This window comes from Ctenocephalides felis, unplaced genomic scaffold (assembly GCF_003426905.1).
Source record: "Ctenocephalides felis isolate EL2017-DRISC unplaced genomic scaffold, ASM342690v1 CF-g0.4_SCAFFOLD_01886, whole genome shotgun sequence".
In the NCBI taxonomy this organism is placed as follows: domain Eukaryota; kingdom Metazoa; phylum Arthropoda; class Insecta; order Siphonaptera; family Pulicidae; genus Ctenocephalides; species Ctenocephalides felis.
In genome coordinates, this window is record NW_020538040.1 from 5,070,458 (window position 1) to 5,096,442 (window position 25,985).

The following is a 25,985-nucleotide window of genomic DNA, read 5'->3' on the forward strand; positions in this document are numbered from 1 at the left end:
AGTTATATCTTTAAATTAATTATTAAAATTAGTAATTTTCAATAATACTGTAAATTAAGCGAACTTAATAAAAACGTTGTATTTACGTAACATTTATTTAACAAAAAGTTCTAAGAGTGAAATTCATAATTTGGGTAATAATAATCAAATTCATATGAAACTTGGATTTATTATAGTTTTATTCATATATATATATTTAATTAATAATAATAATGGTTAATACTTAGTTATTAATGTTTTGTTAATATTTCAAATTATTTTGTTTTTTTTTGGCATAACAGATGTCATATTCCTAATAGATTCAATAAATGCCTAAAATATTTAATAATTTGTTTAATTCTTAATAATTTTTTTTCAGAGTCCCAGAAGGTCTCCAGTATGTCCCAGATTGGGCATGGTGAGTTTAGCTATTTTTAATATAATATAAAACAAAATTAATTGTTTTGAATTGCGTCTAAAGGAGTTTTGCTTCAATTTTAAATATTAAATTTCCTTATTATTTTTATTACCAGACTTTGGCTGATATATCAGCTCCTGATGACAGTGGAGCTTCGAGTCTAGAATATTCAGTTCCTCGTGTCACAGGATATACACCGGTAAAAAATTGTATTTAGTATAGTAAATAATTACTAATAACGATTTTACTTGATTTTGTGCATTTTTTATATCGTAATGAGTTTGCGGTACAAAATCGCCCGTGTGGAAGTCGCTTTATAACCTAAAGCCGGTAACACATGTCACTGTTTTCATATTGAGTTGGTTTCATGCGCTTTAAGTAAAGTGTGATTTTGCGGCGGCTTTAGGTTAAAGCGTGTTTCACACGGGGCAATTTTTGTATTGAAATTTGTAGAAGATAGTGAATTTATATATTCTTTTTTAAATTAGAATTTGTCGGTATATATAAGTGATAGATATTTTTTTTAAATTTTAAGAGGTTTTGAATACATTATATATATATATATATATATATATCAATTATGTTTGTTTATTCTAAAATAATTAAAATATGAACTATTTAGGTTTCAAAATTTTATGACGGTTTTATAAACATTTTATTACTTTAATTAACTCATAATATTGAATAAAAATAGACATTAAATATGATAAAATGCAGTTTAAATTGATAAAATGCAGACGGATTGTCTGCACCCGTGCATCGGAACACAGAATAGCGGGATGTACTTCACAATTTCATAAAAAACTCATTCGAAAATTTATATATTGTTCAATTTAAAGTGACAAGAATTGTTTTTTTGGTGCATTGTGAACATTTATAATTATGAAATAATTAAGATTAATTCAATTACATAGTCCACTGAAGATGACGCAAAACAATGTGTCGAAACGTATGGAAAAAATAAAAATGTTTTAAAGTCATACAATTTTTTTAATTGATTTATTGCCCTGAAAACTGAATCTCACATATTTCAACATCAAAATTGTATAAAAAATTTAATATATATATATATATATATATATATATATATAAATTTTATTTAATCAAAATATTATTAAAAATTTCAGATGGGTCCTTGTCCACGTCCACCGAGATTTGTAAGTTAATATTTCCCTCTTATATTTTTACATATTTTCAATAAAACTAAGTGTTAAATTCTGGCTACTTCAAGGAATATTAATTTTAAATTTTTGTAAAAAATACATGTAACCCTAAATTTTGACCCTCATACTTCAAACCTCTCTCGTATACTACTATACTAATAACAATTAATATACTAATAACACAATTTTTTATCCATCTATTTGCGTCACTAAGGGTTTTTGACTGAATTTAAATTAAAATTTTTTGAACTGCAAAATTCTAAAGCTCACTTATATTAGTACATAATAATACTGTAAATCAAGTGAACGTAATAATAACGTTGCATTTACGTAACATTTATTTAACAAAAAATTCTAAGAGTAAAAGTCATAATTTGGGTAATAAAAACCAAATGTATATGAAACTTGGATTTATGAAAGTTTTGTTAATAATAATAGTTGATAATTAGTTATTAATGCTTTGTTAATATTTAAAATTATTTTATTTATTTTGCATAACATTTTGCACATTTTAATACGTTCAATTAATGTTAGAATGTTTAACAATTAAATTTTTTTATAAATGCTTATTTTTGTTTAATTCTTCTTATATTTTTGCAGAGTCCCAGAAGGTCTCCAGTCAGTCCCAGATTAGGCATGGTGAGTTTAGCAATTTAAAAATTTTAATTTTAAACATTAAAATATTAATTTGTTATTTTATATTTATTACCAGACTTTGGCTGATATATCAGCTCCTGATGACAGTGGAGCTTCGAGTCTAGAATATTCAGTTCCTCGTGTCACAGGATATACACCGGTAAAAAATTGTATTTAGTATAATAAATAATTACTAATAACGATTTTACTTGATTTTGTGCACTTTTTATACCGTAATGCGTTTGCGTTACAAAATCGCCCGTGTGGAAGTCGCTTTATAACCTAAAGCAGGTAACACATGTGACTGTTTTCATATTGAGTTGTTTTCGTGCGCTTTAAGTAAAGTGTGTGTTTTGCGGCGGCTTTAGGTTAAAGCGTGTTTCACACGAGGCAATTTTTGTATTGAAATTTGTAGAAGATAGTGAATTTATATATTCTTTTTTAAATTAGAATTCGTCGGTATATATAAGTGATAGATATTTTTTTTAAATTTTAAGAGGTTTTGAATACATTATATATATATATATATATATATATATATCAATTATGTTTGTTTATTCTAAAATAATTAAAATAAGAACTATTTAGGTTTCAAAATTTTATGGTTTTATAAACTTCATTTTATTACTTTAATTAACTCATAATATTGAATAAAAATAGACATTAAATATGATAAAATGCAGTTTAAATTGATGAATGTCTGCACCCGTGCATCGGAACACAGAATAGCGTGATGTACTTTACAATTTCATAAAAAACTCATTCGAAAATTTATATATTGTTCAATTTAAAGTGACAAGAATTGTTTTTTTGGTGCATTGTGAACATTTATAATTATGAAATAATTAAGATTAATTCAATTACATAGTCCACTGAAGATGACGCAAAACAATGTGTCGAAACGTATGGAAAAAATAAAAATGTTTTAAAGTCATACAATTTTTTTAATTGATTTATTGCCCTGAAAACTGAATCTCACATATTTCAACATCAAAATTGTATAAAAAATTTAATATATATATATATATATATATATATATATAAATTTTATTTAATCAAAATATTATTAAAAATTTCAGATGGGTCCTTGTCCACGTCCACCGAGATTTGTAAGTTAATATTTCCCTTTTATATTTTTACATATTTTCAATGAAACAAAGTGTTAAATGCTGGCTACTTCAAGGAATATTAATTTTAAATTTTTGTAAAAAACACATGTAACCCTAAATTTGACCCTCATACTTCAAACCTCTTTCGTATACTACTATACTAATAACACAATTTTTTATCCATCTATTTGCGTCACTAAGGGTTTTTGACTGAATTTAAATTAAAATTTTTTGAACTGCAAAGTTCTAAAGCTCACTTATATTATTACATACTTCAAACAAATAATTTTAATTTATTTAATTCTTAGAAAAATGACGTAAGGTCTTTCGTTTTAAATCCGCTGGATTAAGTTTTGTTTATTTTCTTTTTATGTGAACTTATAAAAAGGTCATCGTCCAATTTATAAGCACTTATATTTCATTTATAAAATACGAGTAACGAAAGTTACAGTAATTATAATAATCTATTTGAAAACATTTACTATTCAAATATTTTATTTCGGTACGGAAAGTTCCAGCAATTTGCCTCAAGTGTGCACAATGACATGCACCACTAGTTTTATTCAAATATGTTCATTGTATTATTTTCTACAATATCTACTTATAAATTGAAATTTGTGTCTGTGCCCCTAGTAGATTCAAAATACTTTACGTATAAAAACTTTGCCTTGAAAAACCTTAAGCGTATGAATTCATACAGAGAATGCTTTAAATCTACTAGGGGCACAGACACACACCTAACTGATACTTGTGTGTGTGCCTCTAGTAGATTCGGAGCATTGTACGCATGAAAAACTTTGTCTTGTCAAAACATATTCATATGAATTAATATGAATTGATTAGTATTAACACGATTTTTGAACTACTTTGCTAATTTATAGTGGTTTTGTATTTGTCTATTGAATTTGTGTGTATCTTTCGAAGAAGAACCAAATTTAGACTCGAAACGTATGGAAGTTTATTTATTGTAGTTGTAGAGATATAATTTGCTTTTTTCAAATTTCTGAATGTCTGTTCAAAAATTCTTTTTGTCTAACTATATAATACAATTTATAACAGTATTAAACATTTAATAATAAATATTTGTTAACTAATTAATAATTTGTTTATTATTATATTTATTTTTTCAGATGACCCCAGAAGCACAAGCACAGGCACAAGCAGAAGCAGATATTGTAAGATTTTTTTGTTTATTTATTTTTAATTACATTAATTAATGAATATTTATTAATATTAACTACAAATTTATTTTTAAAATTTAATTCAATTGTATTTTTAAAAAATTAAATAAAATTATATTTTTTTTTAGACTGTGGCTGATATGTCGTATCCAGAATTGGGCGACATTTCTAGTATTGTGAGTATAAATTATAAATTGTATATATATATATATATATATATATACATATATATATATATTTATATATAAATTTTTATTAAATTTATTTAAATATTTTTGTTCCATTTGCAGGAAATGGAGCCAGGATTTGCCATGGTGAGTGTTTAAATTTTATTTGTTAATAATAATTTTATTTAGTTGTTTAAAACTTCATTGTTAATATTTTATCCAAATTCTTGAAGTAATTACTAATTATTTAACAGAAATATATTAATAACATTTAACAACATACATGATTAAAAAAATGTTTGAATGTACATTTTTTACATAATTTATACAGATCATGATGTTTGTCCTGAATAAACAGAGAGTAATAATTTAAATCTAAAATTGAATAAAAAATAATGTTAATTTGTTTATAAATAATTGTTTAAATATATTTTATTTTTTACATTTATTTTTTCTGCACTATCTTAGATTTTGAAATACTTAGCTAAAATAAAGGTATATTATATATAAAATATAGTTACTATTACTCACTATTAACCCAAATGTTTTGTTTTGCTTTTTTATCCAATTTAAGAAGACTTTTTTTACTTGAATATAAAGTTATATAACAATTATATAATAAAATTTTTTTTATCAAAATATATTTTTTTCAGGGAATAGCAGAAGTATCTTCACCAGATATGAGCCCGATTGCTGATGGATCACTGGTAAATATATATATATATATATATATATATATATATATATATATATATATATATTTCTTTTATTCTATTTTATTCATATTTAATTCTATGCACATTACAATTAGTTGCATGATTTTCTAATCTGATTTAAATTTTTTTCTAGGTTTGTCGAAGGAGCCCACAAATGGGCATGGTGAGTAGATTTTTAATATATATCTTATATATATATATATATATATATATATACATATATATATATATATATATATATATCTTGAATGTTGATTTTCAGCCGATTGTCGAAATAAAAAGAAAACAAATAAATAATAAATTATTTAATATACGTTTCGACATGGATTGTGTGTCATGATTCAGCAACCCTTTTTTTTGAATTTTTTTTAATACAAATATATTTAAACTTTATTATAGATTAAAAGATAAGATGGCAAGTAAAAAATTGATACGTACCACACCAGGAAAAATAATAACAATTTATTTATTAATTAACATATCAAAAATAAACAATACAATTTGATTAACAAAAATATGGAAACACAAAATCAAATAGACTATGAAAACCAAGAGTCAAAGATTTGAAAAATTATTTTCAAAAAAATTAATGATATTATGATAAGAGTCATGTACTTAAATAGTAAAAGTTTCTTTAATTAATGCAAAGGGAGTATAAAATAAATAAAAATTAAGCAAATTTTCAGAGGTCACCATTCTTTTTCTTATGTAAAATAATAGGATTATTAGTATTAAAAGTATGGTTCAAACTATATTGACATGTTCCGATAACATTGTCTTATACTGATTCGAATTTTTTGAATTACAAATGTATTGGTTTATTCTCTTCTAAATATATTGCAAACTTTCGCCAATTGAATTTTTTAACTTTTTTTTGTTTATATACAGACATAACCTGTAACTAAATAATTTTTTTTTTTAATTTACTACTATACCAAACTTTGCTAAAAAAATTTAATATTTATCTTGCATTTTTTATATTGTTGAATAAATAAATCTAACATAACAAAATAATAATTTATATAATTATTAAATTATCAGCTATTAAAATACAAATTAAAAAATGTATTTGTAAAAATGTATTTAAAATTAATATATTTTTTATTTCAGACTTTGGCTGAAGTGACGTCACCGGAGTTGAGCGCAATTTCTGGAGCTAGAACACCGGTAATATATATATATATATATATATATATATATAATTATTGCAAATATTTTATTATTTAGGAAGTGTGTCCTGCTGGGTCGCCTGGAAGGCCACCAGTGTCTCGTTTTGTAAGTAAATATTGTATTTTATTTTATTATATATATATATATATATATATATACCTTATAATTTGAATATTTAAATTATGTGTCCGAGTTTCAACATTTATTTTTATTATGGACGACACTACGCATATATTTTATTCACTCGCACACACGGTTCTGTATGCAACGCTCTCTTTCACTCTAGTGTTGTTCAAACGAAATTCGATATAAACAAATAAAAATACAAAAAAATAATTTAAAAAGTACAAGTAAAGAAAAAATCTAAAATTAATCGAAAAATAGTTGCTGTTATCAATATATTTATATGAAATATGAATATATAAGTATTACTAACTTGATATCTTTTTAGTTTTCTTTAATTGCCTGTTTTTTATCATTTAGTCATCTCCTAAAAAGTTTTACTTTAAGACTGTTTTAAAGATTTTGTTATCAATCGAATTATTAAATTGTTATCTAATATGCATTTTTATAAATATTGATTTTAATAATTAATTTTGTAATAATATAATTTTCAGGATGCTCGTCTACAGGAATTGGAAGCGGTGAGTTGCAAATATATTTATATGTATATATATATATATATATATATATATATTATAATTTATATATAATGGATTTTTGTTTTTGTTTTAGGCTTTGTTTGAAGGAGCACCTCGTCGGCCATCACCTGTAAGTTTTATAATTTTATATATATATATATATATATATATATATATATATATATATTAAATGTTTAATATGAACAAAGGAGCACTCAGATTTTTTAATACAACTTTATTTTATGATTACAAACGTTTCGAGACGATGGTGTCCCTCATCTTCAGTGTAATTTCAAAAACAGTTACTTATTACTATACATCCATTAATATTTTATTTAAAACTATTTAAAACTGAATATAGTTTAATCCTATATATATAATTAATTAATTAATTTTTTTTTCAAGATACAGGAAGTATGTCCTGCTGCCCAGCCAATGTCTGAATATGTGAGTTATAATATTTTATTATACATATATTGATATAATTAATTTTTAATTTTTCACAAAATACGAATGTATAAATGTAAATAACATAGAAGACATCTCTCCTTTCATATACATATATCTATCTTTGTCACACTATACAGTTGCGTATAAGTCTCTCTCTTTTACTCTTTCTGCCTTGAAATCTAAAACTATATCTTTCTCTTTTCTTCACTCGCTACGTTATATCTTGCATCTCACTCGTGTAACGAAATAGACTTTCGAATATAGAAGTGTCCTATTAAATAAATTAATTTCCATACTGAATATTGAAAAAGACCATGCGGTTGCTGTGCAGTCAGGCGTATTTCTCAGGTTGTCAGATAGAAAACCTAAAACTAAACTAAAAACAGCACAAACGTCAAAAAACGATGTTAGATAACAGTGTGTTTCTGACTCAGCTTCATAACATACGAGTGACGTTGCATTTTATGTGTAAAACGCCTGAATGCACAACAAATACATGATATTTTGACAGTATTCAGTATGTTTCAGTAGCGTAATGTATGCAACATGGCTTTGCCATAACATTTGTCTGTTGTGCGGCAGAATCGGTCCTTTAATTGATAATTTATAGTTATTAATGTATTTGTTTTTTTTTTTAAATTAATTTTGTTATTATATATTTTTCAGGATGCTCGTTTACAACAAATAAGGATGGTGAGTTGGATTTTGAAAATATATTTATAGATTTAATAATTTATATATTATGAATTTATTTTATTTTCTAGGCTGCGTTGGAGACGACACCTCGTCGGCCGTCACCGGTAACAATTATAAATTACATATAATATATACATTAGGGTGGTCCTACATATGGATATCTTTGCTCCCAAAATCTCAAAAGCTTTCAAATTGTTATAAAAAATTCTCTGAAAGTTTTAGCTCTTAACATTAACTCTAACATAGTCCGCATCCTAACCAAAGTTTCCACTGAAAATAACTTTGGTTGGGGTGCGGACTATGTTAGAGTTAATATTAAGAGCTGAAACTTTCCGAGAATTTTCTTTTATCAATTTGGAAACATTTGAGCCCCTGGGAGCAAAGAAATTCGAAAATATCCATATTAAGGACCACCATTAAATATATGTGTATGTATATATAAATTGAAATTTATTTCAGAGAGGAAGACGTGTTGCTCCACGACAGTTAGAAGCTGTGAGTATATAATTATTTGAATAATTTTAAATAATATTTGATAAATTTATTAATTTTATTTTTTTCTTGCAGGCCTTTGGAGAGCCTGAGAGAGTAAGTTTTGCATTATATATATATATATATATATATATATATATAATTTTGTAAATGTTTGTTTGTTTTTCAGAAGTACTTAATTTCAAATTTTACTTGATGACATAATAAAATTGTCTAGTAATTTTTAGCAATGTTTTTAAGATAATCCTGTTCCAACTTATATAGATCCATACTAACATTCATACCAACAACAGCTTCAATATCAACATTGATACACTGAATTATCACAAAACAATTACATCACAGAGACGTTTTGCGGAATCTTCTTTTATTCAAAAAACAAAAACAGCATCAATAAAAGAAATGATCCTTCTTGTTTTTAAAAAAAAACTATAAAGTACTTTCGAACCAGTCGATTTCTATTTTTTTTTAATTGATAAGCTATACATATATAATTTTGTAAATTCTTGTTAGTTTTTTTAGAAGTACTTTTTTTAAAATTTTACTTAAGATGACATAATAAAATTGTCTAGTAATTTTTAGCATAGATTTTAAAATAAACCTGTTCCAACTTATATATATTCAAACTAACATTCATACCAACAACAGCTTCAATATCGACATTGATACACTGAATTATCACAAAACAATTACATCACAGAGACGTTTTGCGGAATCTTCTTTTATTCAAATAGACAAAAACAGCATCAATAAAAGAAATGATCCTTCTTGTTTTTTAAAAAAAACTATAAAGTACTTTCGAACCAGTCGATTTCTATTTTTTTTTTCAATTGATAAGCTATACATATAGAATTTTGTGAATTCTTGTTAGTTGTTTAAAAGTACTTAATTTCAAATTTTACTTAAGATGACATAATAAAATTGTCTAGTAATTTTTAGCAATGTTTTTAAAATAAACCTGTTCTAACTTATATAGATCCATACTAACATTCTTACCAACAGCAACTTCAATATCGACATTGATACACTGAATTATCACAAAACAATTACATCACAGAGACGTTTTGCAGAATCTTCTTTTAATCAAATAGACAAAAACAGCATCAATAAAAGAAATGATCCTTCTTGTTTTTAAAAAAAACTGAAGTACTTTCGAACCAGTCGATTTCAATTTTTTTTTTCAATTGATAAGCTATACATATAGAATTTTGTAAATTCTTGTTAGTTTTGTCAGAAGTACTTAATTTAAAATTTTACTTAAGATGACATAATAAAATTGTCTAGTAATTTTTAGCAATGTTTTTAAAATAAACCTATTCCAACTTATATAGATCCATACTAACATTCATACTAAAAACAACTTTAATATCGACATTGATACACGACGCTTTTTAACGAATTTTTAACTTTTTTTCTAAATTGACTATATATAGATGTTTTATGAAGTTTTGACATATAATAACATGTCAACTACAGTTTTATTCAGTCTTTATTTATTTTTATTTTTTTTTCTAGGCAATGGCAGATATTTCGGTTCCACGAATTAGTGGATATACACCGGTGAGATTTCAATTATAATAATTATACACACATATATATATATATATAATATATATATATATATATATATATATTTATTTATTTATTTATTTATTTATTTATATAATATAATTTCAGAGAGGACCTTGTCCACGCGTGCCGGCTGCTTATGTATGTTTTTCTCATATATATTTATTTAATACTTTAATTAGTTGCCATAAGATCCAGAATGACATCAAACGCCTAAACAAATATAGCATTTGCGAATCAAATTTTCTGGTGCAAAAGTAAAGTTTTGAAGTCTGGGAGTTAAAGAACTCTAATTTAACATTTAATTGCACATTGAACACTTTATTAATTAATTGAAAAGATTCTTGTTAACTTTGTAGATTTTTTAGTTAAAATTTAATTTTAATTTATTTAATATTCAATATTTACTCAAATTTTTCATTTAATTTATAATTAATATTTAATTTTTAATATTGTTTTTTATTTGTAGGTATCTCCAAGGAGAGGAAGTCCAAGGGCGGTGAGTTCTAATTTTTATTATATATATATATATATATATATATATATATATATATATATATATGTATGTAGATAAATATGTACTACTTCAATACATTTTACTTTTTATAAATTATTTTATTTAATTTAACAAATTTTATTTTATTTTTTATTATATTACAGAGGTCTCCAGTTTGTCCGGCATTGGGCATGGTGAGTTTAGCAATTTAAAAATTTAATTTTTAAATATTAAAATATTAATTTGTTATTTTATTTTTATTACCAGACATTGGCTGATGTATCAGCTCCCGATGCAAGTAGAGTTTCGAGTCTAGAATATTCAGTTCCTCGTGTCACTGGATATACACCGGTAAAAAATTGTATTTAAATTTATAAATATTTACTAATAACGACTTAACTCGATTTTGTGGATTTTTTTATATCGTAATGCGTTTTTGTTACAAAATCGCCCGTGTGGAAGTCGCTTTATAACCTAAAGCCGGTAACACATGTGTCTGTTTTCATATTGAGTTGTTTTCGTGCGCTTTAAGTAAAGTGTGTGATGATGCGGCGGCTTTAGGTTAAAGCGTGTTTCACACGCGGCAATTATAATAGATAAACGATGAAATAATGTATGAAGTTGGGGGAAATTGTAAATTAAGTTAAAATTCATGTTGCAAATGGTAAATAGGATGCTGTTTTTGAAATATTTTTGCAAGTAAAGTAAATAAATAAATAAATATATAAAGTTTGAGAAAAATGAAAATACGGTTGAAATTTTTATGAAATGCAAATAGTAAATGATATAGAAAATAGGAAAAAATCGAAATAAGGTTAAAAATTCTATTCCGAATACTTTTTTTATATATTTACAGTTACAACTGTTTAAATAATTCAAGTAATATAAATATTACAATTTTGATTAAAAGGAAACTAATACTTATACAATAGAAAAATAAAATAGGGTTTTTTAAACGAAATCTATAATTTAATGAAAAATTAGTAAAATAAAATAATAATAATAATAAAGATAGACAATTGGACAACGGTAACAATATTTATAGTGTTAATAATTATGATAAATAACGACTAATAGAATTTGAAACATTTGTAGAAAAAAAGAAATACTAATAATAAACATAAAAATAATAAAATATAATAATTATAAATTATGGTGAACATTTTTGTGTATAGAAATCAATAAGTCTATTGAATTTTTTTATTATGTTAAGTAATCTAATAATTTTTTTCTTTTATATATATATATATATATATATATATAATAAATTACTTCTGTTTTTCAGATTGGTCCATTTAGGCGTCCACGAAATTTTGTAAGTTGTTTAATAACCTATTTTTATAATAATTAGGAAACAATTTTTTTTGATGATTATGAAAAGAAAATAGGATAATTATAATGGAATTTCTTCAACTCGCTTTTGCATGTTTAAAAACCGGTTTAGACGTTTTTTAGAAATTTTGATAAAATCTCATCTTCGCTCACATACATCTATTTGTTACATATGTCTACGTGCTCCAATTTTGGTCTCAAATTAAAAAAAAAAAATGTTATCAAATTGGCCTGATTTATTTTGAAATGTGATATTTATTAAATAAATTAATTTTAATTTCTTTTGTTTCAGATGAGTGTAAGTCGAAGGGGAGTGCTCGTAGTAACTTTTTGATATATAATATTAAATTATTATTATTTTTTTTTTTAAATTTGTTGAAAGTATTTTATAATGTTTTCTATTTTAGCCTGTTGCTGATTTACCTGTACCAGAAATGAGTGGTGTATCGACTATAGATGCATCCATACCATATCGTAGTGGATTCTCGCCGGTAAGAAATTATAATATATAATACAGTGTATAAATAAATATATTTCTATAAATTGTGGGACAAAATCTTGAGCAAATATTGCTTATTCTGGTTTTGATTCTCTAATATTTATTATTTTTTAAATATAAGTGCAAAATTGTACAAAAGAGAATAATAATCTACAAAATCAAATATCATGAATCACCTAAATTAGTATATTGATTTCTTATTATTAAGTTAATTATTTACATATATCTAAAACTTTATGCAACTTGCCTTGAGGCAAAATACCACTCACACCTAGTTTTTAATTTAAAATTGATATTAATTTATTACAACTTTAAAATACATTACATTATCATTGGTTAGTGTTACAATTGATATTAATTGTTTAAATAATTAAAATATTTGTCCAATTTTTTATATTTATATTTAGTATGGACCGCACTATGCATATATCTTACTCACTCGCTCACACGGTTGTGTATGCTTCGCTCTCTTTCTATCTAGTGTTGTTAGAACGAAATTTGGGATAGACGAAAAAAGAAAAAACAAAAATTAAATGAAGAAATAAACAAAATAGTTATTATTGGACTAACTACTTAATGATTAAACTTTACCTTAAAAGCCTTTGCATAAAAATAGTCTACAATGATAATATAATTTTTTTTTGACTTTTATATAATTCTATTCATTTAATTTATTACTAGTGATGCAGCTTGTTAATTAGAATAAATACTAATTTATTAATTGATAATACTTATAATTTCAGATGGGTCCATGTCCACGTCCAGCTGCATTCGTAAGTCTATATTTTAAATTTTATATATTTATAATAGTATATACATATAAACAAAACTATATTTTTCTCATACAATAAGTTTTATAAAATCTTAATTTCAAATTACTTCAACATAAACATATAACAATATAATTTAGTTATCAAATTTCATACATTAATGTTACTGTATATAAATAGTAACTTTGATTTCTTTTGTTTCAGATGAGTGTAAGTCGAGGGGGAGTGCTTGTAACAACATCAAGACAGTTCTTCTAATAATGATTTAAAAAATTGAAATATTGTCTGAAATGTTGTTTGATGAGAATATATTGAAATGTTGTATGTTTTAGGATGTTTCTGATGTAACTGGACCAGACATGAGTGGTATTTCGAGTTTAGATGCATCCATTCCTTACCGTAATGCATTTACTCCGGTAAGAAATTATACATGAATTTATATTGTATATATATATATATATATATATACATATATATAAACAATTATATTTTTTTCTGACAAAACTACGTACGTGTTTAAAACCAAACTAACCGTAATGCATGGGATTTTTAACAGATATTTCATTTTTAATGCAATACTTTTTGACAAAGACTTCTTGATTAAAGCCCCTTGATAAAAGACTTATGACTGAAATCAGCTTTGAGAAGAACAGAGACAGCAGTATTTATGATTTATATATTAAATCGATTTAAAAATGAATATACTTTTATGAAAGTGTAACATAGTCAAATTGCAGAAAGTATTTACGTTCAAATATTAATAAGCGTTCTGATTGTAATATACACTGAAAGAAAAACAACAGCAAGCATCTTGCATAAAATAACACAAAAATTTTATATAATTTACATTATCATTGCTTAGTGTTACAATTGATATTAATTGTGTGAATAATTAAAATATAAATTATCGGTATTCATTCTTAGTATTGACACCACTATGTATATATCTTACTCACTCGCTCACACGTTTGTGTATACGTCGCTCTCTTTCACTCTAGTGGGGTCCCTACTAAATTTAGAATATACGATTAAAAATAAAACAAAAATTTTATATATATTATAGTCATTTTCTTTTAATTTACAGATTGGTCCTTACCCACGTCCACGAGACTATGTAAGTATCAAACACATTTCTTTAAAACATCTAACAAATATTTTTGATTTTATTTCCAAAATAATTTATCATAAAATCAAAATTATTATTATTTCAAATTCTAATATAAGACATAGATTTATAAATATAAAACTTTACCAAATTTTCTTTTTGTTTCAGGCGAGTCCAGCGGTAAGTTGAGGATTGCTAACGACATTTTAATTGTTTATTTGTGAAATATTTATTATCATTTATCAAAATTATAATTTTAAGCCTTGGTAGCGAATTTTTTTGGTATATTTTTTAGGAAGTGAGGGATGTATTGCCTCCAGATTTGAGTGGATATTCGAGTATTGGTGAACCATCTGTTCCTAGTTTTGGTGCATATACACCAGTAAGATGATAATTTTACTATATATATATATATATATATATATATATATATATTGTAGAGTTTCGAACAAGAATCCAAAAATAATACAAAATAAAAAAATTTGTTAGAAGAAAACATTTTAGTATCAGGCTCATCCTTACACTCCTTCAACCAATTCTTTACGAACATTAAATCCCCTACCCCATCCAATTTCAATACTAATGTAGTATATTCTGTTTCTTGTAATGACTGTGCTTTTCAATATATTGGACAAACTTCGCAATATTTACACAAAAGAATGAGACAACATGAACTAAGTGTGGTCCACCACAAACAAAAAAATTTCAAAAGTACCCTAGTACAACACTCTATTGAAAACGCCCATTCATTTAATTTCACTCCAAAGATCTTATATCATGAAAGTTGCATCTTTAGGAGATTATTCGCGGAGAGTTGTCTTATTCTTATAAATGTTTCTAACAGTGTCAACATTAGATCAGATCACAACCTATTACATGATTCATATTTAAATTTTTTACACTTTTTGACAAACAATTAATATCGACTTTCTTTTAAGATCAACAATTTAAGTATTCACACCCTAACATATAAAAACACACACATACAATCTCACAGCTTTCGTTCAAGTGTTTACACGTGTTACAAATGACACACCAGTTTCAATTAGTTAATTTTCAAAAGCCAATCGCACAACATCTAAAAAACAATATTATTTGTGTTTCAAATAATAATTTTAAAAAAGACAAATCTTTTAGTAATTTTGATTTACAAAATCTAATTATTCGGCGGAAAATTAACTCACAAATTCATTTTTGTTAAAAAACTTGTTTAGTGAAAAAGTGCTAACATATATTCAAACATACAGGTAATTAATTCAACTTTGTCATTAACCTTTTCTTAAAAAAATTTTCCATAACTTTCAAAAAATTTTCTATTATGTTTAATATCCTGTTCTGATAATCCACTCATTTATTTTTATCATTTTTATCATTTTCATTGTGATCATATTAACATATTTCTGTACATTATTATATATATTTTTTTTTTGCAATTAATTTATTATTTAAGAAAAATCTATTTTCTTTTCCTAAACATATTGTTTGCTAAAATCTCATCAAGATCATGTTTCTTGACAGTTGTCCTGAAGATGGAACGTACCTAGTTCCGAAACGTCGACAGTAAAACAAATAATTAAATAAAGAAATTGTTTATTAAAAACTTTTCTTGTTTTTTATTTTGTATTATTTTTGGATTCTTGTTCGAAACTCTACAAAATATACACAAATCCAAGACTCTACCATTCAATATATATATATATATATATATATATATATATATATATATATATATATATATATATATATATATATATATATATATATATTAAGTATTAATAATATTTCATTGTTACAGCCTCCAAGACGTGCTTCACCTTATGTAAGTAAATGCTCACATATTAATTAAATTATTGTTCAAAGTAATTTTAAAGTAATCACGTCGATTTTGTTGCAATATCATCCAATGTTTTTACATTTACATAACTATTAGTAATAGTATATATATATAGTATTAGTTATATATATATATATATATGTATATAATTTTTTATATATATATATATATATATATATATATATATTATATATATTTACATATAATTATTACAAATATTTTATTATTTAGGGAGTGTGTCCTGCTGGGTCGCCTGGAAGACCACCAGTGTCTCGTTTTGTGAGTAAATATTTTATTTTATATTATATATATATATATATATATATATATATATATATAATAACTGCTAGTCCTCATATGTCTTCCGTTGTATATGTAGAGTGCACAAGCTCATTACATGTTTGAGCGAACTCTCTCGACTCTCTGGATTGATCAAATATCATTTAAATTGATAACTTGTTTAATAAGCATTTTTATAAATATTGATTTTGAAAATTAATTTTGTTACAATATATTTTTCAGGATGCTCGTCTACAGGAATTGGAAGCGGTGAGTTACAAATATATTTATATGTATATATATATATATATATATATATATATATATATAAAAGATAGTTGACTCGTTACCTATATCCCTTAATACCTCTTGTGTCAACAAACGGAATTCCTCTCATTTTTTACATGACAGTTACAAAGTCATTATAAATTTCATTAAAAGTAATTCTTTACAGTATTATATACAGTATTGTACGTTATATCTTTTTCTCTGTTTCTCATTCTTATTTTGTTTCACCCCGCAACCACTCACTCTACCGCACGTGTCGCGTAACCTTGAATTTGTGTTGCTATGCACAGCGAGCGAACATCACGCATTATTAGAAGGGCATTGTATGCTTTTTTAATTTCTCTCTTTATTGATTATTGTTAGTTATGTTGTTCTTTTGCACAAGTTTAGTGTTTAATAAATTTTATATAGTTCTTGTTATATATTTAAAAAATTTTAAATTTAATTTCAACTATTGTTATTGTGTTTTTATAGATTACTGAATGATGACTACACACATTAAGTGTCCAAACGTTCACTAGAATAAAGAGTTTTTCTATTTTAACCTTTTGTCAACAAAACTATCAACACACACACACATATATATATATATATATATAATATATATATATATATATATATATTATAATTTATACATAATGTTTTTTATTGGTTTTAGGCTTTGTTTGAAGAGGCACCTCGTCGGCCGTCACCTGTAAGTTTTATATATATATATATATATATATATATATACACCTATATATTAGGGTGGTCCTTAATATGGACATTTTCGAATTTCTTTGCTTCCAAGAGCTCAAATACAATCCACACGGATTTAATTAGAGGATGAGTGATTTATAAATATTTTAAGTGTCACTATATTTGAGTTCACAAATGCTATCACAGATGGCGCAAGAATTTCCTCAATGACGTATTTTAATAATAAATACGAAACTTTTAATTGAAGTGCGAACTGTATAAATGTTAATATTAGAAGAAAACTTTAGAGAATATTTTTTTATTAATTTGGAAGCATTTGAGCTTTTGGATGCAAAGAAATTGGAAAATGTCCATATTAAGGACCACCCGTATATATATATATATATATATATATATATATATATATATGATTTAGTAGTTAATTTTGATGTTGAAATATATGAGTGAGTTCTTGAGGGCGATACATCAAACAAAGAAAAGCCAAAGATTTATAAAATAATCTTTATTTCCAAACGTTTCGACATTCAATTTAATGTCATCATCAGTGGATCTAAAAACAGTATGAAAATTAGCATATCTAGGTACTTATAATATATGTGGATTGGTAAAGTAACTATACAATAAGAGAAAAATTAACAAACAGCAACACTTAACAACAAACCAAATATAAAAGATAGGAAAGGTAGTAGAGACTAGAATTAAATGAATAATTAAAAAGTATAGGCAAAAATATTTAAGTACACTCATATAAACCTACGCATATATACATATATATACATACACATATACACACATATACTACATATATATATATACATATATACATATACATGCATATATCCATATACACACACATATACACATATAATACACACATATATATACAGATACAACAATATATACCTATATATGTACACATATACATGTAAGACTATACACATATAAATATACGTATATACATATATGCAACGTGCATGCATATTCACAACGACGTAAATGTACATGTATGAACCATACATATACTCATACCTATCTATGTAACTATAGCTATACACGTATACACATACATATACGCATAAACATGTATATATACATATATACACACATATATATATATACATATATATACATACATATATATATATATATATATACACACAATACATATATATACATATGTACATAAATGCTCACAAATATATATATATATATATATACATATATATATATATATATATACATACACATATACATATACATACATGCATATATACGTATATACAATTACATGTATACACATATACATATGCACATACATACAAACATACATGTAAATAAGTAATATACATATATATACATACATACATATAAATACATATATATATATATATATATATATATATATATATATATATATAAACATACAATATATGTAAACTCGTATATATGTAAAGCAAACAAATTATTTATGAAGATGGATAATACATATAAAATACAAGTGGACTTACATTACGTTGGTTGGTTACATATAGAGAAGTGTACACAGCACTAGAGATTGGCACTAACATTTATACAACTAACTTGTCAGCACTATGCATTTTTTATATAATTTGTCTGAGAGTAGGATGGCATGGTCGACTAAATTAATAATAGTGCCTATCTTCATGCTAGAAGGGTGGTAAGAATGATAATTTAAATACCTACCCGACCAAGTAGGTTTTTGGAACCAATTGGTGATAATTCGATTGTCTGCGGTTTTTATAATTTTTTATCATTTATAAACCTTAAAAATTTTTTATTTTAGATTTTTGAGTTATTAGTATAACTACTTAGTAATACTAAATAACATTTCCAATTTTTTTTTTCTCCTAATTCTAACCATACAAACCTAGCCTAACATTACTAGTTTCAATTTCCGACTATTTTCTACCTACCCGCCCATAACAATCCTGGAATGACCCTTAAAAATCTCTCAAAACATGTGGTGACTTTTATACATGCCTCGGTACTAGCAAAGTACAGAAGTCGTGGCAGAAATTACATAATTCTACTTACATTTTTGTTCTAATAAAACTATCATTTTTCTGTTTACATCATACAAAAAAATTATATAAAAAATGCATAGTGCTGACAAGTTAGTTGTATAAATGTTAGTGCCAATCTCTAGTGCTGTGTACACTTCTCTATATGTAACCAACCAACGTAATGTAAGTCCACTTGTATTTTATATGTATTATCCATCTTCATAAATAATTTGTTTGCTTTACATATATACGAGTTTACATATATTGTATGTTTATATATATATATATATATATATATATATGTATTTATATGTATGTATGTATATATATGTATATTACTTATTTACATGTATGTTTGTATGTATGTGCATATGTATATGTGTATACATGTAATTGTATATACGTATATATGCATGTATGTATATGTATATGTGTATGTATATATATATATATATATATATATATATTTGTGAGCATTTATGTACATATGTATATATATGTATTGTGTGTATATATATATATATATATATGTATGTATTTATATGTATATATATATATGTGTGTATATATGTATATATACATGTTTATGCGTATATGTATGTGTATACGTGTATAGCTATAGTTACATAGATAGGTATGAGTATATGTATGGTTCATACATGTACATGTACGTCGTTGTGAATATGCATGCACGTTGCATATATGTATATACGTATATTTATATGTGTATAGTCTTACATGTATATGTGTACATATATAGGTATATATTGTTGTATCTGTATATATATGTGTGTATTATATGTGTATATGTGTGTGTATATGGATATATGCATGTATATGTATATATGTATATATATATATGTAGTATATGTGTGTATATGTGTATGTATATATATGTATATATGCGTAGGTTTATATGAGTGTACTTAAATATTTTTGCCTATACTTTTTAATTATTCATTTAATTCTAGTCTCTACTACCTTTCCTATCTTTTATATTTGGTTTGTTGTTAAGTGTTGCTGTTTGTTAATTTTTCTCTTATTGTATAGTTACTTTACCAATCCACATATATTATAAGTACCTAGATATGCTAATTTTCATACTGTTTTTAGATCCACTGATGATGACATTAAATTGAATGTCGAAACGTTTGGAAATAAAGATTATTTTATAAATCTTTGGCTTTTCTTTGTTTGATGTATCGCCCTCAAGAACTCACTCATATATATATATAATATATATATATATATATATATATATATATATTTATAATTATATTTTTTTTTAAATGCAGGTAGTGCCTCCTGCTGCCCAGCCAATGTCTGCTTATGTGAGTAATAATATTATTTATCATTTATGCTCCCAAGCCAATGTCTAGTTATGTGAGTAATAATATAATTTATTATTTTATTATACATATATTATTATAATATTTTTTCTCTGTCACACTATACAGTTGCGTATAAGTCTCTCTCTTTTACTCTTTTTGCCTTGAAATCTAAAACTATATCTTTCTCTTTCCTTCACTCGCTATGTTATATCTTTTATCTCACTCGTGCAACGTAATTGACTTTCGAATATAGAAATGCCCTATTAAATAAATTAATTTCCATACTGAATATTGACAAAGACCATGCGGTTGCTGTGCAGTCAGATAACAGGGTCTTTCTGACTCAGCTTCATAACATACGAGTGGCGTTGCAGTTTGTGTGTAAAACGCCTAAATGCACAGCAAATACATGACATTTTGACAGTATTCAGTATGATTCAGTAGCATAATGTATGGGACATGGCCTTGCCATAACATTTGTCTGTTGTGCGGCAGAATCGGTCTTTAAATTGATAATTTATAGTTTTTTAATGTATTTGTTTTTTTTTTTAAATTAATTTTGTTTTTATATATTTTTCAGGATGCTCGTTTACAACAAATAAGAATGGTGAGTTGGATTTTGAAAATATATTTATGTATTTAATAATTTATATATTATGAATTTATTTTATTTTCTAGGCTGCGTTGGAGACGACACCTCGTCGGCCGTCACCGGTAAAATTTATAAATTATATATAATATAATTATATATAATTTATATCTATTACGTAACATAATGTATAATATCTCTTTTTCAAATTTTAGCTTCGGTTCAAATTTACACGTAACAACTACGTTAAAAATAACATCTAATCAACTTTGGTTATTTTTCATAAAATGATGTTATATAATTATTTTTTTAATTTTTGTTTATTTTTTATTTTTTAGCCTCCAAGGCGTTTGACGTCAGAGGAATTGGAAGCTGTTAGTAAATTTTTAATTGAATATTATTTTTAGTCACATTAAAAATGCTGAATTGTTTAATATTAATTATTATTATTTAAACGTTATATACAGATTTGTAAATAATTTTATCACCTTTCTGATGATATATTAAAATATTTACGTGTTTAAACAAATTATTAACAAATTAATAAAAATATGAAAAAATGTAATCAATGAAATCCATCCATTATTAATTTGATAGTAAATCTTAGTTTTCACATATTTTTCCTGTTCAATTTTGCTTCAAAAAGTTTTAAACGTTTTATACAGATTTGTAGATAATTTTATTGCCTTTTCTAATGATATATAATAGTATATACGTGTTTGAATAAATTATTTAGAAATTTGATCCAAATATAAAGAAATGCATCCAATGAAATCCACCCATGGCTGACAATTTGATACTAAATTTTAGTTTTCACATTTTTAGTATTTAATTTTGTTAAAAAGTTTATTAAACGTTATATACAGATTTATAGATCATTTAATTACCATTCCAATGATATATTGAAAGTATATACGTGTTTAAACAAATTGTTACCAAAATTAATAAAAATATAAAAAAATGTAATCTATTCATTTCATTTATTTTTTAGGCTTTGGCAGACGTTTCAGTTCCTCGTGTTAGTGGTTATACTCCGGTAAGTTTTTTTTATTAAATTTATAATTGTATTAATTAGTTATTAATGTGAAAACGTTATTTCAACGTAACAGCATTGTAACTTACACGTAGATATATGTTACATAATTTCCGATACTTCGTGTGTCAAATTTTAATTTTAAAACATATATTTCAATAGTTTTGCATACAATTTGAATATTATATTTAATTCAATTACCTAAATTTCAACGTAACATCAATGTAACAAATGTATATTAGTTATTAATGTATTTAAAAGAGTTATTTTAACGTAACAGCTATGTAACATAGTCGTGGAAATGAGTCACGTAACTTTTACTATACTTGTGTGTAACAAATTTTAATTTTAGTGCATAAATATAAAAATAAAATAATAAGAAATAAACATAATTCTTCTTAAGAATTTAATTAATTTTCATAAAAACATATAGTAAAATTTTGTAACTACAATAACGTAACTGCGATGTAACAATGTGTTTTGTAACTTATGCGTAACAAACTTTAATTTTAATATGATAGTAAAGACAGTATTTTTTGTAAATTTAAATTTAAATAACTATTATAATAACAATAATATAATAGTGTAGCTATTATACTATTTTTTTATAAATTGAACTTTTATCTGAAATATAATAAATTTGTGTTTAAATAAAATTTTACATAATATATAAACGTGTTTCGTAATATTTTCGAAACTTTTGTGTGATAAGTTCAAATAATTTTTCCTATATAAACGTTATTATAAAAATTTAAGAAATACTTATTATGAATTTAAATTTTAATTAAAAAATATGTCATAAAATTGAATAATTTAATGTAATGAAACAGCGATGTAACATGGTTATAGAAACAAGTTTCGAACCTTTCACGATACTTTTGTGTGACAAACTTCAATTTGATAGCACTAATTATAAGAAAATATTTTTTTATTATTACTTTATTTATTTACTTTTATTTTATATTTTATTTTATTTTATTTTAAATTTTCATAATTAAGTAATATTATAAACAAATTTCGTAATGTTTAAATTTTCTAGTAGTATTAATATAAACATTAAAATCAATATTTTTATAAGTTCAAATCAAATTCAAACAATATATATCTAGAAATGTCTGAAATGGTGTAACACTATGATAAGAATGTGTTTCGTTACTTTTAGGATACTTTTATGTAACAAATTTTATTTTGTTTACTTAAATATGAAAATTAAGAAAATCTTTGTTAAAAATTGAAATTTTTTACATAAAAACAAATTTTGTGAGTTTCACACTCACGTAATTTTTATTAATTTTGAACTATAATAAAATTTGAATAACGTAAAAAGTTATTTGGAGCATATACGTACTAATAAACTACATATAAAAAGCCACTGTTGCATAATTAATACTTTTATTTTTTTGTACACACATAATAATTTTTATCTTCTGAGATGTTTCAGTTAAAATCATATACAGATAGAAATAAAGATTTGCAGTAAATGTTATTATTAATTAATTTTTGCGTTTTATACTCACTGTTAAAATTGGTTAAATATACATGTCTTTAATATAATCATCAATAATATTATTTATTTCAGACTGGTCCGTGTCCAAGATTGGCTGGCCGTGTAAGTTTACATATCTTTATATATATATATATATATATATATATATATATATATATATATAATGTATATACAATATAAATATTAATAATTATTTATATGATTTCAAATTATTTGATTATAATCATTTTTTTCCGACAGAGGTCACCAGTAATTCCAAGAATGGACCCGGTAAGTTTAATACTAATTAATCAATTCTATTTTATACTTTTTGATTTTTTTTTCTGAAATTAATAAAAGATCATTTTATATTAATGTTAAGTTTGTATTCTTATTACTATATAGACTTTATAAGTCTGTGAGTGTACGTAATATCTACGTTTGATTGACGCAACAATTACCTATGTAACAAACTAACTGAATGTTACCTCTGTGTTACGTAGTAATACGGATTTTAATTTACATTAGAATTAGTTTATAATTGTTTTCCTGACTTTATTTTAATATTTTAAAATTCTTCACAGTTTATTAATTTATTTAATAAATCATATCCATTTAGCGTCTGTGAAATATTACGTATAATATTTACATTTCATTGGCACAACAATTAGTTTAGAACCGTTATACATATTTCAATTTATATTAGACTTAAGTTAATTTTTGAATTTATTTTATTTTTTTCCAGTTTGCCTTAAAACAAAAATAAAGCCATTTGCCATGAAACAAAATTAAAACCACTTACCGTTTACACTAACAAAAGTATACGAAACATTTTACTAAGTATATGAAACATTTACGTTTCATTGACGCAACATTTGAGTAACAAAGAGTTAACGAACTGTAAGTTACCTCTGTGTTACGTGATTGTTACTTTTGTAGCTATACAGATTTTGAATTAGATACAATTTATTAGCTTAAAAATTATCATTTGAATACAAATTAATTATACTTTAATAGAGATATCTGCTACTTTTTTATATGAAAAATTGTCATTTTTTTATACTGCAAATTTTATAAACAATGTTACATGTATAAATATAATTTATACAAATATAATATTTTACAGACTGTAATGGACGTTTCGGCTCCTGATGTAAGTGAAGTTTCAAGTCGTGCACCATCCATTCCTTATCGTACTGCATTTTCACCGGTAAAATATATTAAAAATATTTATTAATATATATATATATATATATAAATATAATTAAATATAAATGTGCTTACATTATTTTTTATTTCAGATGGGACCAGCGCCACGTCCAAGAAATTATGTAAGTTTTGTTCACAATTGTGTATATCGAAGAAAATATGTTTATATTCTCAATAACATCTAATTTCTTTTGTTTCAGATGAGTGTAAGTCGAGGGGGAGTGCTTGTAGCAACATTGTTAAAGTTCTAATAATGATTAATATTAAAATATATAAAAATGTTGTGTGTTTTAGGGTGTTCGTGATTTATCTGCACCAGAAATTAGTGTTGAATCAACTCTAGATGCATCCATTCCTTATCGTAGTGGATTTTCACCGGTAAGAAATTATAACATATTTATTATAAGATATAAGTTTTTTTCCTTTCTACAAAACAAAAAAAAATTATAATGGAATATTATATTACTCGTAAATATAATACTCATTTGCAACACATTACGCTATGTAAAATGACTAAAATTTGATTTGGTGTACAAAACAACAGAGAAAGATACTTGTATTTGAATTGCATTTAATGCCTAGTGTAATTTTTTACTTAATTAAGTTAACTATAATTAATAAGGA

At 24.2% G+C, this 25,985-nt stretch overlaps 1 protein-coding gene across 1 annotated transcript in view; it reads left to right on the forward strand.

Annotated features, from left to right (window-relative positions):
- LOC113378516 (nascent polypeptide-associated complex subunit alpha, muscle-specific form-like) overlaps nucleotides 1–25,985 on the forward strand; it is a 109,500-nt gene that overhangs the window by 46,401 nt on the left and 37,114 nt on the right. Inside the window, exons 61-103 of the mRNA XM_026619058.1 lie at nucleotides 359–397; nucleotides 513–596; nucleotides 2,161–2,199; nucleotides 2,273–2,356; nucleotides 4,436–4,480; nucleotides 4,615–4,662; nucleotides 4,777–4,800; nucleotides 5,307–5,360; nucleotides 5,503–5,532; nucleotides 6,480–6,536; nucleotides 7,157–7,183; nucleotides 7,275–7,310; nucleotides 7,586–7,627; nucleotides 8,297–8,323; nucleotides 8,395–8,430; nucleotides 8,786–8,821; nucleotides 8,894–8,914; nucleotides 10,334–10,378; nucleotides 10,857–10,886; nucleotides 11,048–11,077; nucleotides 11,151–11,234; nucleotides 12,508–12,513; nucleotides 12,623–12,706; nucleotides 13,458–13,487; nucleotides 13,689–13,694; nucleotides 13,817–13,900; nucleotides 14,569–14,598; nucleotides 14,758–14,769; nucleotides 14,885–14,971; nucleotides 16,655–16,702; nucleotides 16,946–16,972; nucleotides 17,649–17,684; nucleotides 21,009–21,044; nucleotides 21,625–21,651; nucleotides 21,723–21,758; nucleotides 21,972–22,007; nucleotides 22,625–22,669; nucleotides 24,246–24,275; nucleotides 24,414–24,443; nucleotides 25,279–25,362; nucleotides 25,454–25,483; nucleotides 25,562–25,567; nucleotides 25,656–25,739. Coding sequence (XP_026474843.1) covers nucleotides 359–397; nucleotides 513–596; nucleotides 2,161–2,199; nucleotides 2,273–2,356; nucleotides 4,436–4,480; nucleotides 4,615–4,662; nucleotides 4,777–4,800; nucleotides 5,307–5,360; nucleotides 5,503–5,532; nucleotides 6,480–6,536; nucleotides 7,157–7,183; nucleotides 7,275–7,310; nucleotides 7,586–7,627; nucleotides 8,297–8,323; nucleotides 8,395–8,430; nucleotides 8,786–8,821; nucleotides 8,894–8,914; nucleotides 10,334–10,378; nucleotides 10,857–10,886; nucleotides 11,048–11,077; nucleotides 11,151–11,234; nucleotides 12,508–12,513; nucleotides 12,623–12,706; nucleotides 13,458–13,487; nucleotides 13,689–13,694; nucleotides 13,817–13,900; nucleotides 14,569–14,598; nucleotides 14,758–14,769; nucleotides 14,885–14,971; nucleotides 16,655–16,702; nucleotides 16,946–16,972; nucleotides 17,649–17,684; nucleotides 21,009–21,044; nucleotides 21,625–21,651; nucleotides 21,723–21,758; nucleotides 21,972–22,007; nucleotides 22,625–22,669; nucleotides 24,246–24,275; nucleotides 24,414–24,443; nucleotides 25,279–25,362; nucleotides 25,454–25,483; nucleotides 25,562–25,567; nucleotides 25,656–25,739 — 1,812 coding nt within the window. The remainder of the gene's footprint in view (nucleotides 1–358; nucleotides 398–512; nucleotides 597–2,160; nucleotides 2,200–2,272; nucleotides 2,357–4,435; nucleotides 4,481–4,614; nucleotides 4,663–4,776; nucleotides 4,801–5,306; nucleotides 5,361–5,502; nucleotides 5,533–6,479; nucleotides 6,537–7,156; nucleotides 7,184–7,274; nucleotides 7,311–7,585; nucleotides 7,628–8,296; nucleotides 8,324–8,394; nucleotides 8,431–8,785; nucleotides 8,822–8,893; nucleotides 8,915–10,333; nucleotides 10,379–10,856; nucleotides 10,887–11,047; nucleotides 11,078–11,150; nucleotides 11,235–12,507; nucleotides 12,514–12,622; nucleotides 12,707–13,457; nucleotides 13,488–13,688; nucleotides 13,695–13,816; nucleotides 13,901–14,568; nucleotides 14,599–14,757; nucleotides 14,770–14,884; nucleotides 14,972–16,654; nucleotides 16,703–16,945; nucleotides 16,973–17,648; nucleotides 17,685–21,008; nucleotides 21,045–21,624; nucleotides 21,652–21,722; nucleotides 21,759–21,971; nucleotides 22,008–22,624; nucleotides 22,670–24,245; nucleotides 24,276–24,413; nucleotides 24,444–25,278; nucleotides 25,363–25,453; nucleotides 25,484–25,561; nucleotides 25,568–25,655; nucleotides 25,740–25,985) is intronic.